Source organism: Apis laboriosa, unplaced genomic scaffold, assembly GCF_014066325.1.
Source record: "Apis laboriosa isolate Shangri-la unplaced genomic scaffold, ASM1406632v1 scaffold5213_cov150, whole genome shotgun sequence".
Classification (NCBI taxonomy): domain Eukaryota; kingdom Metazoa; phylum Arthropoda; class Insecta; order Hymenoptera; family Apidae; genus Apis; species Apis laboriosa.
In genome coordinates, this window is record NW_025223582.1 from 442,984 (window position 1) to 458,356 (window position 15,373).

The following is a 15,373-nucleotide window of genomic DNA, read 5'->3' on the forward strand; positions in this document are numbered from 1 at the left end:
TTTGGGATTTACAGAGAGATTCTTTAAGAAAAAAAATNAATTTTTAATAAGATATCTTTTTTATGAAAATTTATGAAAATTCCCGATAAAAAATCAATTGTAATACGAAACTCGTTTGTAAATCAATTTTAAAAGTGAATTAGTTGACAAATTTTTTGATTTTCGTTATCTAAGAATTTTCTACATTGATCTTTACGTTGTTTGTGGCTATTAAAAAGAAGTGAATTTTCTCAGAACGCACGTCTTCGTTCATAGATCGATTTATAATTCAAGCTTCAACTTTTTAACTTCTTCTCTTTAGCGAAAACTATTTCTTAATATAAACCCTGTCTAAAGAAATATATTTAATAAAAAATAAAAGTCAAACAATTATGAATCTTATAGTTCAAAACTTGATTTGACTTGAACAAAGTGAATTTCATCATCTCATTACAATTTTTGGTCTTTGAAACAGGTATGAATTATCTCAGGATCTGCTGGACAAACAGATAGAGATGCTGGAACGAAAATACGGCGGTGTAAAAGCGAGAAATGCTGCACTGACTATTCAAAGAGCTTTTAGGAGATACACTCTATTGAAGAAATTCGCAGCTATCACCGCCATGGCGAAAGCAGAGAAACGCCTTAGCAGAAAACTGCAAGAGACCTCGGAGAGAGTTTCAAACGCAAACGAGCACGAAAGGATGATTTATCATAGTCAAATTTATATACAACAACCACAGACAGCAAACAGGCCAATGCCTATCAGAAGCATGTCTCTGAGAGAGAGGAGGCACGTGGAGAACTCGCAGTCACCGATACCGAGGAGCCAGAGCGGCAGGTGCGAAGTTCAAATCGGTGGTCATCCACACGTGAATCATAATATACATCAAAGTGGCAGACACACGCCTTCTCTGGCTCCCAGTCCTTGCAACAGACACCAACAATTACCACCTAGTCCATGCTGGGAGTCCAGCTCCCAGGAAAGCGGATCTAGTATGCATTATTACAATCCACAGGTAATTTACATTTCTTATCATATGATTGATTTGTTTCTTTGGAATTTGGAATTTTGAATTTGAAAAGATGAGACATTGTAAAACGTAAATTCTTTCAATTTATTCAAATTTTAATGAAATTTGATATTTGATTTATATTGATTATTGTTATATATATTATATAATTTATATATATTATAATATTATATATATTATAAAATTTTAAATATGAAGATGAAAGGATTAATTAAGGAAATTAAAGATGAAAGGATATTAAGTTAAAATAAAATTTGATCAAAATACAATAATTTAGGATTACATTTTTTGTTTTATATTAATTAGTTATAATCGTATTTATTAAAAGTTAAAAACAAAGAAGAGGACTAAATTTTGTATCAAAAATAGAAAAAATCTTCTTGTAGAAAATCAGATGCAAATATATCTATTAGGCAAAAGCATAACACTTACTAGATACATGATTACATAGATTAATTAATGAATATATGCATTTATGTAAGATTTTATTCAGATATCCATTATACATAAAAATGTCTATTATTTTTAAAAATTAAAAAATGTTTATATATTGATTCTCTAGTAAATGTAGCTATATATTTACTAAATTAATAAATTTATTGTAATATATCGAATAATTTTAATTAATTCGTTACTATCATATAATATGCATAGAACAAAAATATTTCTATTTTTTCTTTTAACTTTAAAGTTTATTTTGTAAAATTCGTTTATTCTACATATATAAATATAATAACTATAAAAAGAATTATTCCTATTCTGTATTCCAGGAGACACTATGCAGCATCAGACAAGAGACACCGCCGAGAGATCTATTACGAACACCATGCACATCACCATCGACGCCTCATAATCTTCAAACACAGGTGGTTCAAAACTGGAATAGCGCTGGTCATCTTGGTTCCGCCGGTAGAACGAGAGGATCAGCGAAAAAAGTACCGCCGGAAGTGCCAAAAAGAACGTCTTCCATTACGTCCAGATCTATGGAACCACGTCACAATGGTCTTAGCAAAAGCGTTGAAAATGGTAGTCTAAGTTCGGTTCAAAGTTCTGGAAGCGATTCCACTAATTGCGAGAGTTCTGAAGGAGACGCTCAAAGAGGATCACCTGTATGGAAACATAAAGGAATCGTGAGTTTTTTCTATTCTGCGTCTAAAATCTTTTTAAGTGACCATTTAATTTTAAAATTAAATATTTTTGTTTTGATGAAATTTTAAAAATAAATAGATAAGCTACAAAATAAAAAGATGTAAATTAAATTAATAGTAATCAAATAATTGTACTGATTGTCCTATTATTGTAAATATATATTATAGATATAAATTCTATTTTAATATTTGCATATAATAAAGAAGATGATGTAATACTTTCATCTATATTACTATATAGATGAATATATACTAACACTATTATTATAATTATTAATAAATAAATTGATAAATTAAGAATATAAAATTTATATATATATATATATATATATATTATTTTATTTTATTTTTAATTTCTTTTAAATTTAACTTTATCTTTTTTTTTTATAGTCAAGTTCACCAGAGCATCAGGAGTGCACTAACCATACTACAGATTCTAACGCTATGATAAATAGTGTAAAAGATCTTGGTCATTCACATGCCAGTTCCGGTTATCAACTTCCCCTCATGGACCATCCGGAAAATATACCTCAAACAAGCTATAAAGTATCGGAAACTGTTAGAAAACGCCAATATCGAGTGGGCTTAAATTTATTTAATAAGAAACCAGAACGTGGGATTAGTTATTTGATCAGAAGAGGATTCTTGGAAAATAGTCCTCAGGGTGTGGCTAGATTTTTGATTAGTAGAAAAGGATTATCCAAACAAATGATAGGAGAATATCTTGGAAATCTTCAAAATCCCTTCAATATGGCTGTACTTGAGTAAGTATCGTTTTATACTTTTATATTATGTACATTTTATTTTCTTGTGAAAAAAAATAAATAAAACTAAAGAATATAATGACACATTCAAAATTAATTTATTTATTTATCATGACCAGTAATCGAAAACATGCAGTTTGGATTCATTGCTCATTTCTTTTTCTTGTTATTATTTTTCTAAAAACGCAATTGATTTCATTTCTATATTCGATTCTTTGATAGATACAAAAGATAATTCTGTAAATCGCTGTGAAAAGAATACTAAAAATAGTATTGATCTATTTACAACCAGTCGTTATGTTATTTTGACAAAAAATTTAGGTCAAAGTGGATTGGTAACAGATAACTTTACTCACGGTTGCACAGCTACTAACATTCATGATATTAAAATAAATTTTAAGAAAATATGAAAACTAATTTTGTTCTTGAAATCTAAAATAAAAAATTAATTTGAAATATTTCTAAATATCTCTAAATAATATAAATAAATAAATAGATTCTTTTATCATTAAAAGAATCATAATTTAAATTCAATTATAATTTAAATTCAAATTATAATATTATTAATTTTTTATATAATTGTATTATTTATTAATGCTTAATTATTAATTATAATATATTTTACTAATTATGATATACTTTAAAATAAAATAAAATAAAAATAATTTTTAACAATTTCTCTTTTAGATGTTTTTCGCATGAATTGGATCTATCAGGAATGCAAGTAGATGTCGCCTTGAGAAAATTTCAAGCATACTTTCGAATGCCTGGCGAAGCTCAAAAGATAGAGAGATTAATGGAGGTGTTTAGCCAACGTTATTGCCAATGCAATCCCGATGTAGTATCCAGACTACGCTCAGCGGATACTGTCTTTGTATTGGCCTTTGCAATAATCATGCTGAATACTGATTTGCATACACCAAATTTAAAACCAGAGCGTAGAATGAGGCTGGATGATTTTATCAAGAATCTTAGAGGAATAGATGATTGTGGAGATATTGATAAAGACATATTAGTTGGAATTTATGAGAGAGTGAAGGAAAATGAATTTAAACCTGGCTCAGATCATGTTTCTCAAGTAATGAAAGTTCAAGCGACAATAGTTGGTAAAAAACCTAATATGGCTTTACCACATAGAAGATTAGTTTGTTACTGCAGATTGTACGAGATCCCAGATATTCACAAAAAGGAAAGACCGGGTGTACATCAACGGGAAGTATTCCTCTTCAATGATCTTCTCGTTGTGACAAAGATCTTGAGTAAGAAGAAAAACAGTGTTACTTATACATTTAGACAAAGTTTTCCATTATGCGGAATGGTGGTCACACTGTTTGAAGTTCCTCGTGAGTTTCGTATTTAAAATCATTTATATCATGATATCATGATGATATATTCTTATATCAACATAATAATTAATTAAATATTTAATAATTAAATAAACATGTTTTATTTATACTATCAAATATTTTTTTTCTTTTTTTGTTATTCTAATTTTTTTTCCCTAATGAAATATTTTATTATAATTTTTCAAGCATAAATAATTATATATTTAACAATTATATATTTATATATTATATATTATATTTTTGAACTCATTTTTGTCATCTACTATTCTTTGTTTTAATTTTTTTTTTTTTTTCAGATTATCCGTATGGAATTAGACTCTCCCAACGCGTGGATGGAAAAGTATTGGTCACATTCAATGCGAGAAACGCACATGATAGATGCAAATTTGTTGAGGATCTTAGAGAATCTATCAGTGAAATGGACGAGATGGAAACCTTACGGATTGAGACGGAACTAGAACGACAGAAAAGCAGTAGAAGCGCCAGAGGTGGTGCTGAAAATAGAGATTCTGGAGTAGCAGACGTTGAGATATGTCCTTGCCCGGGGCCTTGTTCCGAAAGATCGGAAACTACCGACATGGAAACTCAATTGAAACGCTCTGCACTTAGTAATTCTCTTTTGGATATACATGAACAATGTAAATATTATTTTTCAATATTTTATATATAGATTAATTTTTCAAAAATTAATTCCAAAACGTATCGATTGAGAAGATTTAGATAATATTTGCAATAAATCAATATAAAAAATAATATTTGAAATTTAAATGTATTTTTATATTTTTTCATAGTTGCTGGTGAAAAACCGCAGCGACGTGGAAGCGTGGGTTCACTTGATAGTGGTATGTCGATTTCTTTTCAATCTACATCTGCCAGCTCAATGAGCCAAGGCATTAAACATCCTGGACAAGTTCACTCTATACATCCAGGGGCTACAATCCCTGGTGGTGTTAAAGGACTGGCTCAGCAGCCATCTTTTTTAGGAGGTCTATTCACTAAACGAGAACGAAAACTTTCACAATCGGAGGAATCCAGCCCATACAGTCGCACTACAGAAGTGTAATATATCGGTATTATCTAAGAAATAATAGACCGAATGAAATTCCTACAAAAAAACACATAGAGTAATATTATCTTACATAGAATATATTTCAAATACATAGAATATAGTATTCAAAATTTCATGAGAAAATAATGTTTGAAATATTTTCTATATATTTATATATATCATAGCTTTCATTATAATACTATTATGACTATGATACTATATATAAATTATGTAGACTATACTAAAAATATTAAATCTTGAATATATATATTTTCTTGTGAAAACTTGAATAATATATTTCAAGTATTTGCTGCCAAACATGATTGGATAATTCAAATATCCAGTCTTCTTATTAGATGGAACACATAAATTCTTTTGCTTTTGATTTTAAGGAAGCAAATGAATTTATAGTGCTTTTATACGTGATTAAAGAAGCCACCTTATCTTCAAGATAAAGAAAAAAAGATAAGTGATTCCCTAGCTGAAATTCAAAAGCTTGCTTCAGGAAGCAACGCAATAAAAGAAAAGAAGAAGAAATAAATAAAATGCAACAGGAAATAAAAAAGATCTAAAAATAAGAAAAGATCTAAGCAATTGAATGTATAAATTTATTAGATTGGGCAGGATCCAATCACAGTCAAAACATAAAAAAAAAAAACAAATTTGGCAAGATGATAAAAATAAAATAATTTCTATAGAGACGCGTGTATAGTATTTATTCATTCAAAAGTGAAAAAAAACATTGATTTGATTCATTTTTCTTATGCTATTTATACTTATTTCTAATAGAGAATTGTATTCCCTTTACGTATGTAGATAATGTTCAGTTGGTCACTTAGACTTTATAACAGTTATTGATAAATCAAGATTATTAAATAATGAATTAAAAGAATCTTTTTAATAATTTAAAGAAAAATTAAAGAAAAAAAAAAAAATAAAAAAAAGGAATCGTTTATGGAAAAAGAGTGGTTCTAGTATAATATCGTATTCTTTTTGAGTAAGTATGGACATAGCTATACTTAAACGATTGTATATAAAAAATATATAATAGATATATAATGATAATTGTATAATTACAATGATAATGAAAATTCTGTAACAAAAATAGAACCGTAGTCTAAGAAAATTGATAAGCAATCTCCATTTCAATATTAGATGCATGTCAATGTCTAACAAATTTTTAATATTACAATAATGGACAAACAAAAATGTAGCAATCTTTATAAGCATTAACATTTAAAACCGAAAAATGAGGCGTTTTTCGTTGTTGTAAAAATACATAATTAAAATGCGAATGTTTATGCAAATGCATAAATTTTCATTGAAAATATCTACAACAATAAAATATTTTTTTGAATAGAAATATTTTTTTCATAATTAAAAATATATTTTTTATTTTGCATAATACATATGCTTTACATATTTATATTTAACATATATAATATATGCAAAAATATATTGCAAAAATATATATGTTATTTATATATATGAATATATTATGTTTATATATTTAATTTTTCATTGGTTAACAAATTAATATCATTCGTAAAAAGAATTTTTTTTATTTTTATATCACTTCATATTGAAGTATATTAAAAAATATTTAAAAAAATTATTTTTTTAACGAAATCTATTTTAATTAAATACATATTTTAAAGCTAAGATATGCAGATTAAAACAATATTATTTTATATTGAAAATTTTAAGAAGACGAAAATTTATCGAATTATTTTTTTTAAGTAAGTCAAAAGTAATAAAATAACTTTGAAATATATCTATTTAATTTTATATTAATAAATAATTTAAATTTAAAAAAAGAATTGCAATTAAAATTACATAAGAAGTACTCTAACATAATGAAATTAGACAAAATTTAATATTCATTAAAATTCATTTAGATATTTTGATTCTTTTTTCATTAAACGATTCAATAAAGATATTTTAAATGAATAATTATCTAATTCATTTAAAAAATATTTCTGATGATTTCTGATGAAAAATGAAATAAAAGTTGAATTGTTATCTTAGAAAAATATATAGAATTTACTGCGTTAATTAAAATTTCAAATATTTTAACGAATTCATACAAAAATCGATAAATGCGCCACACAATATTACTGAAATAAATTTAAATATGTATTAATTATTAATTATTTATATTGTGTCATAAAAACATTATTTTCCATATATAAATGAATTTTTATCAATAAATGTTATCAGTTAATGCTATTAAATTTAGAGAAAATGCTTGTAATTTATCGTAATTCAAATTAAAATATATCATAATAATTGCAAAACAAAATATTCTTAATATTTGATACATTACATTACATGTATACATAATACATTATAATATGTATGTATTATATCTTATATTGTACATTATAAATATGTATTTTTTACAGATATACAAATTTTTTTATTCATATTTACATATTTTTCATGTATAAGTATCATATGCTTTTTACATATTTATCAAGCATAAACATTCGCAATCTCATTTGTCATGTTTCACAAATTTTGCTTGAGTGTTCGAATCTTTAAGCAATTTTTTTCTTTCCAAAGCAATGTAAGTACTAACGAAAAATTTAATTAATCAAGTAGTTGGTTTCTTGTCTCGTAATGTATAAATAATTCTCAACATCATCTTAAACAATGTTACAAGAATCTAGAATAAGTCTTTAGGAGACTGTTTAAAGAAGAAGACAACTTATATGCCTTATATACTGCCACACCTTATTGTTAAGAGATGAGAAACTGACCGATCATTTTAAAGATTATGTAATAGAAATCTTTTTGAAGGCTACAGAATTATATTTGGAAAAATAAATAATTTGTACATATATATATATATATATATATATTATATATATTATATATATATAATTATATATATATATATTAGTAATCATAATATCAATTAATAATAATTATAAAAAAATTTATTAATTTCAATTCAAAATAATAAAAGAATAAAATTTGATACTTGATAAATTATAATTCATTCAGAATTTAGGAATTTCTTTATATCATGTTTAATATCATATATTTAGACGTTTAACAATTTTTGTATAAATTTTTAAATTTATTTTTGTATTACTTTAATAAAAATCTTAGAATATAATTTTTTGTAATGCTATTGATAAACACTCTAATATCTGTTTAATATATAAATTATATTTTCTTATATTTACATAATTTAAATTCTTCGGTTGTTTCAAAATTATATGATTTTGAATTAATAGCTTATTTTGATTGAAAATAAAAAAAAATACACGTTTAAAATAAAAAGAAAAATACGTATTTGAAATAAAAGTGATAGATTTTTAGATATAGTTAAAGTTTTTTACCTCTTATATAAAATTATAGAATTTGGCTGCTATCATATTTCTTACTCTGTGTACTTATTATTTTACAAATAAAAAAATAAGTTATAATGATTACATATTAAATATTTATAAAATTTAAAAATATTTATTCATATTGTTAAAGCAAGAATTGGTATTATGTTTTACAGCTAAAAAAAACAAAATTTTGAAAACTTGAACACAACTGAAATGATTGATAGTGTTCATTATATATAAACTTCCAAACAAGTCTGTAGTCTTCAGCGTTATTAAATCTAGTCTTTCTCATCAGGAGAGTTTTCTGATTATATTATAATATTTGCGAAAGAGAATAATAATTCCATTAAAGTTTGGCAAAAAAATCTTAATATAGCTTTTAAGGATATGGTTTACAATAAAGAATGTGAGATCAATCTAATACGAACTAAAAGATCGCGTCAATTTGCGTGAATAACGAAACGAATTATTCATTTGAATTTTTGAGACAAAAAGAAATCAGCATAGAAATTTTTCTGTGATAATCTTATGAGTGAAAAAAAAAAGAAAAGACTGATTAAAAAGATCACCTTCTAAGTCGTGTTTAGAGAGAAATATTTATAAGAAAGTTTAAAAGGAAAAAAAATCATCATAAACATTCTCACAAACTCATTTATTATTTGCTGATTTCTATAAATATACATATGCATTTCCATTTTTATTAAAAAATGACGAAATTATTCATCAATTTTTATTTCTTTCTACGGAAACAAAAAGATTTTTCGATCATATTTATAAACACAGTTCAGTGTTCTTCAAACTCGTTTCTGCATGTATAATTATCTTACATCTTACAATAATTTTATACAATTCAATTGAATTGTATAAAAGTGAAGCGGGAGATTTCATATATACATAGTTAAGTAAAAGATATAAATTTCAATTTGACATTAGTAAAATTAGTGAAAAATATTACCAAAGTAGAAATATTATAAATTCCATTAAAATAACTTCAAAAAAAAATTGGAACAGTTTGGGAATCGCGAGAACAAAAAAAAAAAGTAGTAGCATTACATATAAAGCAATATAATATTAAAAACTATCATTAATATGAATTTAATATAAATTCGTGAATTTACAATAATATTGTTAGATTTGATTCAATTTGACGCGATCTTCAAAAAATAACTTGTAAAAATAGTATCGATAAACTTTTATGCAAAAAAAAATATTTGATGAGAAAGTAAATAACTACATTATTAATTAAGAAATAACAATCGCTCTCCATACGAAAGTATCGCCTCCTTTGTTAATCTAATCTGCTGTATGCACATTGTGTTAATAAAGAACTGAGTCTGAAACAAATTTAACCAGCTTTATTTTTGTTAAATGAAATATAACAAATCATTGAAAAAAAATTACTATTTTTATTTATTAATGATTAGCAATTTTAGTAATTTTGTATACATTTTTTTTATTTTTTTGTTTTAAAGTTGTACTTCTGTTACAGTATGATGTGAAGAAATAGAAAAAAATCATCATTTTTTAAAATTCTAAGGCATTTACATCTATTTATATGTGTTGAATTATGTATTTATGTAGAATTTGTGTATTTATTATGAATTTATGTAGAATTATACTGATTAGATTAATTGAAATGAATAAAAAATAATTGAATCAAATAATTATTGAAATAATTAAAGTTCAATTATTTAATTTTAAAATTAAACATAAATAGCATTGAAGAAAAAAAAATGTTTAAAATTTATTCTAAATTAAAAAACAAGAAAATTTAATGTTTTCTTCGTTTATCACGATCATCTCTCCGTTGTTCCCGTTCATCTTTACGTTTTGTAGTTGTAGTAGTAGAACTGCTTGCACGTTTGGCTTGCTTCAAGAATTGATCTAAACCAAAAGGATCTTCTTCGTCTTTCTCAAACTGAACTGGCCCTGATCGTGTCGTCGATCTATCAGTTCCACTGAATTCCTTATCCGGAACAAACCTAAAATTATAAAAAAAATATTTTATTATAAGAATATTTAATTCAAGCATTCTTTTCTATCATTTTAATTGCTTCTAAAGATATTTATTAATTTAATCAACAAAAAAAATACCTGTTCGTCTTAACAAGTTTTTCCAAATCATCTCCATAAGTATCTTTATCGATATTTTTACTGGGACGATATATATGCGAACCAATAGAGTTAGAATCTTTCCAGGGTTTATCATAAACATTATATTCATCATCGTGTCCAAATCCACTATCCATTCCTTTGCTAGTATTAAATAATCGTTGATCGAATTGTGCTTCTCCACTATTTGGAATACTTTTTGCTGGTAAACCAAGTGCAATCTGTTCACTGATATCTCGTTCTCTTTCACGTTGCAATCTAGAACGCTTATCAGGTGCAGCACGCGCTAAGTTCCGCTCTCGAGCTCGATCTTTATGTCGTTCTTGTCTAAGTTGATCTCTTTCCCGTGACTCTTCCGATTTTTCTATATACAAAAAAAAACATAAACTATTAAAGTTTTGGTATTAAACTTGTTTTCAATATATTAATATATAAATACACAAATATGTAAATGAATGCAATATAAAGTATATAAAATGTAAACAACAAACCCATTGCAGCTGATTTCAGTCCAGCACGCTCTTCTCTAGCTTTTTGCGCTAATTGTCTTAAATGATCTTCTTTCTTTTCTTTTTCTTTTTGAGCTAATTTTTTCTCAAGCTGTGCTCGCATCTCTACTGCTTCTCGAGCTTTTCTATCTGCGATATAAAGAGCCTCGGCTAGCTTAGCAAAATTTTCATTTATGTGAACCTGCTGCAATCCACGACCGTCTGCAGCTAGACGTTTATCAAGAGGTATTGTATATCCCTAAAAATAAATTTTTTATTTGTAAAATTTCAACTATTGACAATATAAGAAATGATTTACTTTTGCATTCTTCCAATTACTAATACAAGGTGGTATTTTCCATTCTTTCTGTTCTTTTACTGTTACTTTCCTTGTAGGCGAGTGCATAACAGGTGCTGGAGGTGATGGAGGTCCTCGTGGTATTTTCTTGTTAATTCTATTAAGTTAAATATTATATTATTTATAATATAAGAAATAATTTTTAATGATTTAGAAGTATTAGATTTTTTAAATTTAATATTTAAAATATAATTCATGCAATGCTTTGTTCCAAATAAATTCATATTATAAAACTTACTTAAATTTAGGTGGTTCTAAAGGATCTATCTGAGCCTCAACCATTCTAATTACTCTCTGTTTAGCTCCAGAATTAAATGATTGTCCTTGTTGTGATGGTGTGTATCGAATATATTGTGCTGGTGCTTGTTTTTCTGCACATCTTACTGGCATTGCTGCAGCTATTTTTGATCTTGTTATTTTTTCCAAAGCTTTCTTAGTTTTCTCTGTCAGTTCCTCAATCTCTTCATTTGGTGGACGCTGTAAACTAGGATCTTCTTCACTTGTAATTTCTGAAGGTAATAAGTCACTCAATTTACTATAAACAATCTGTAAAAGAATATAAAATAAAATAAAGATAAATCAAGTAATATTTATGTAAAAGAAGAAATGCATTGCATTACCTTATCTTTAGAATGACCTTGTCTAGCAATAACATCATATTTCACTTTCCCCTGAGCATCAAGCTGAACTGCTAAAGCATTACTGGTTGTTTCTTTTCCTTTCATTCCCATTCCAAGTGGATATTGGGCTACATGAATTTCTGGAAATGCTCCACCATCTCCAAAATCCTAGAACCAATTCAATAAAAAAAATATAAAAAAAACTAAAAAAAGTTACTCTTATTAATATTAATATGTACATAAAATATTAATTACTTCTGGATTTCTTGGTACCCATCCTTTACGTTGACCATATGGTGGAGCAGTAATAACTGCTTTAACAAGAGCAGATACAGGTCTTTGCCGTAATTTTTGTTCTCGTGCTTCATCCTCTCTGTCCCATACAACCTGCGATGGTGCAGGTAATAAACTGTAATAAAAATTATTTATAAATTTTTATTATTTATATAATTTAATAAATAATATATTTAATAAAATTATAAAAAAAACATTTGTAAATACTAAAATTATTATAATAATTATACAAATTTAGATACAATTATATCTTTTATTTTATTTAACAAATATCAAACTTTATTGAAATAAACTAAAATGCATTATTCGAAAAATTATAGAATTTAAGATATTTTGTATACAATATAAAAATTATTGCAATAATAATACAAATTCAGATTACATCTTTTATTTTATTTAACAAGTAAAACTTTTTTAAACTTTATTTAAATACATTAAAATGTATTATTTGAAAAATTGTAATACTTCAAATATTTTACATAATAAAAATTATATAATACAAAACTTGATACATAATAAAAAATAATTTTGAAATAATTATTAACCTTGTTAGCGACATTTCATTAATCGTAAAACGTAGTAATATCACTAATTATGGGAACATTTATGTATGTACTAAGCAAGTTACTTATCATAACAACGAAAATAGATATAAGTTAAAAAATAATGCATCACTGTAAAAAAATTCCCTAGAACTTAATTTAATAAAATCTCTATAAAATTCCAATGCAATGTTTATTTTATATTTTTTAAAATATAAAAGAAAAGATTTCTTATTTTTAAAATCTCAAAAGAATTCTCAATAAGAATTGAATTTTTGATTTAACTTATTTTTTAATAAATAATAATTAATTTTATTAAAGTTCTTTATCCGAAATGCAATTTGAATTTGATATATACAATATTTCTATTGTCCAATCAGTTTGAGTAAAAACCCGTTAATATAATTCGCAAAAATTTTTAATAATGCAAAATTTTATATGCAAATAATTTTTAAACCTTTGAATTTCGAAATAATTAAAAACATCATTTTATATTTATTTTATATCAAAGTCTATAAAAATACATTTTAAAAAACGCTTAAAATTTTAAGATTCCAAATTATAATTTACTTAATTAACCTAATTTTTCATATAATATAATGTTAATATAATATTACAAAAACAATTGTAAAAACAAATTTATTGAAGATCTTTTATTTATACGAATTATATATAATAAATAATAATAAAATAATCACAGCCATGATTTTTTATTTAAAAAATAAATAAAGAACTATTTATATTATTTCTATTAAAATATTTCATTAAAATATAATATATTTTTATGCTAATTAATCATTGAATAAATTCTCGATAGGACGTTACTACATCTACCTTCTACTTTAATTTTTGCAAGATTATCTACTCTAGTTTTTCCAATATTTAATATAGCTATAGGTTTTCCAATATTATTAGCTTGTAATGCTATTCGATAGCTAGAAAATGTAGTTAATGTAGTACCTATAATTAAAAGGGAATCTGAATGTTCAATATTATATTTTATATTTTCTACAATTTGATGTGGAACATTATCACCAAAGAAAATTATATCTGGTTTAAGAATACCATCACATTTTTCACATGTTGGAACTTTAAATGTTTTTACTTGCTCCTAAAATATAAATCATTTAAATTAAATTTCTTTAAGTTATACCTGAATTTTTTGAATTATTTATTATATCATTTACTTGTGTCAATTCCACATCTCCATCAGGTCTGATCATTTGACTAGTTACTGTCATATTTGGATTAATTCTATCAAAAATATTTTGCAAATAATATCTACATATTCTTTCATTACATTTAAGGCACATTACTCTAAATGCTGTTCCATGTAATTCTATCACTTTTTTGCTTCCTGCTTTCGTATGCAAATTATCAACATTTTGAGTAATAATATATCTTATTTTATTTGCATTTTCTAATTTTGTTAATATTTTATGTGTATTATTTGGTTTGATAGAAGAAAATCTATAAAATTAATATTTTTTTAAAATATTAAAGTTAATATTTTAAAATCATTTTCATAAAAAAAATTACAACCTTGGCCAACCTATATAATTTCTAGCCCAATATCGTCTTCTAATAGCATCACTATTGCAAAAATCTTTATAAAGAACTGGTTTATGATTACTTCTTGCATAAAGACCGACACCTTGAGATCTATAATCAGGAATACCACTTTCTGTAGATATTCCTGCTCCTGTTAGTACACATATATTATCATGACTATCAATAAAATCTTTTAACTTCAATAAATATGAATCTTTTGTAGGTTCGCATTTAGGAACAAATGAAAAATCTGATATATATCTTCTACCTATAATATAATTTTAATAATAATTTATATTATCAATATAAACTAGTAATGTAAATTAATATCTACTTAAATGAAATAATTAAATATAATTAATTAATATTAAAATAACTTACACAATAAGGTTATTATATTAGCACTTTTATGTGATCTCATACACATAATATTCATTGTAAAGAATGAAATCTTTTATGCTTATAATAATTACGTTATAAATATTAATTTTACAATTTCATTTAAAATTAATTTCATCAATCGTTATTTTATTTATTATAATAACTTATATGATGTAATTCTTTAACATTAAAAATATTATTGAAAACATATTTCTGCATATACAATATGATAAATATTTAAAAATCTTTATTTAATTTATTATTAATTTTATATATTTTTTTCATAAATAATAATTCATAAATCGTTATATATTTAAAAGACGAGCATAGTATACTATTTTTTCTACTACTAAAAGTTTCTTGT

General features: G+C 24.7%; 3 protein-coding genes across 14 annotated transcripts in view; 1 reads left to right on the plus strand and 2 right to left on the minus strand.

Moving 5' to 3' along the window:
• LOC122717495 (IQ motif and SEC7 domain-containing protein 2) overlaps nucleotides 1-6,676 on the plus strand; it is a 77,368-nt gene extending 70,692 nt beyond the window's left edge. For 11 of the 12 annotated variants that reach the window (XM_043941617.1, XM_043941610.1, XM_043941615.1 and 8 more), the window contains 6 exons: nucleotides 455-998; nucleotides 1,784-2,143; nucleotides 2,552-2,925; nucleotides 3,613-4,268; nucleotides 4,568-4,909; nucleotides 5,063-6,676. In XM_043941617.1, coding sequence (XP_043797552.1) covers nucleotides 455-998; nucleotides 1,784-2,143; nucleotides 2,552-2,925; nucleotides 3,613-4,268; nucleotides 4,568-4,909; nucleotides 5,063-5,334 — 2,548 coding nt within the window. In that variant the 3' untranslated portion in view covers nucleotides 5,335-6,676. The remainder of the gene's footprint in view (nucleotides 1-454; nucleotides 999-1,783; nucleotides 2,144-2,551; nucleotides 2,926-3,612; nucleotides 4,269-4,567; nucleotides 4,910-5,062) is intronic. The other variant, XM_043941619.1, reaches the window with a different exon arrangement.
• Nucleotides 6,677-10,320: 3,644 nt separating this feature from the next.
• On the minus strand, nucleotides 10,321-13,175 carry LOC122717472 (puff-specific protein Bx42). The gene is made up of 8 exons (XM_043941564.1): nucleotides 13,081-13,175; nucleotides 12,497-12,650; nucleotides 12,242-12,409; nucleotides 11,860-12,167; nucleotides 11,583-11,718; nucleotides 11,267-11,522; nucleotides 10,758-11,139; nucleotides 10,321-10,645 (listed from the first exon to the last, which is right to left on the minus strand). The coding sequence occupies exons 1-8, from the start codon at nucleotides 13,092-13,094 to the stop codon at nucleotides 10,435-10,437; spliced, it is 1,629 nt and encodes a 542-aa protein (XP_043797499.1). The 5' UTR covers nucleotides 13,095-13,175; the 3' UTR covers nucleotides 10,321-10,434.
• Nucleotides 13,176-13,775: 600 nt separating this feature from the next.
• On the minus strand, nucleotides 13,776-15,208 carry LOC122717473 (NAD-dependent protein deacylase Sirt4-like). Its single transcript, XM_043941565.1, has 4 exons — nucleotides 15,010-15,208; nucleotides 14,620-14,896; nucleotides 14,265-14,547; nucleotides 13,776-14,188 (listed from the first exon to the last, which is right to left on the minus strand). The coding sequence occupies exons 1-4, from the start codon at nucleotides 15,062-15,064 to the stop codon at nucleotides 13,865-13,867; spliced, it is 939 nt and encodes a 312-aa protein (XP_043797500.1). The 5' UTR covers nucleotides 15,065-15,208; the 3' UTR covers nucleotides 13,776-13,864.
• Nucleotides 15,209-15,373: the final 165 nt, after the last annotated feature.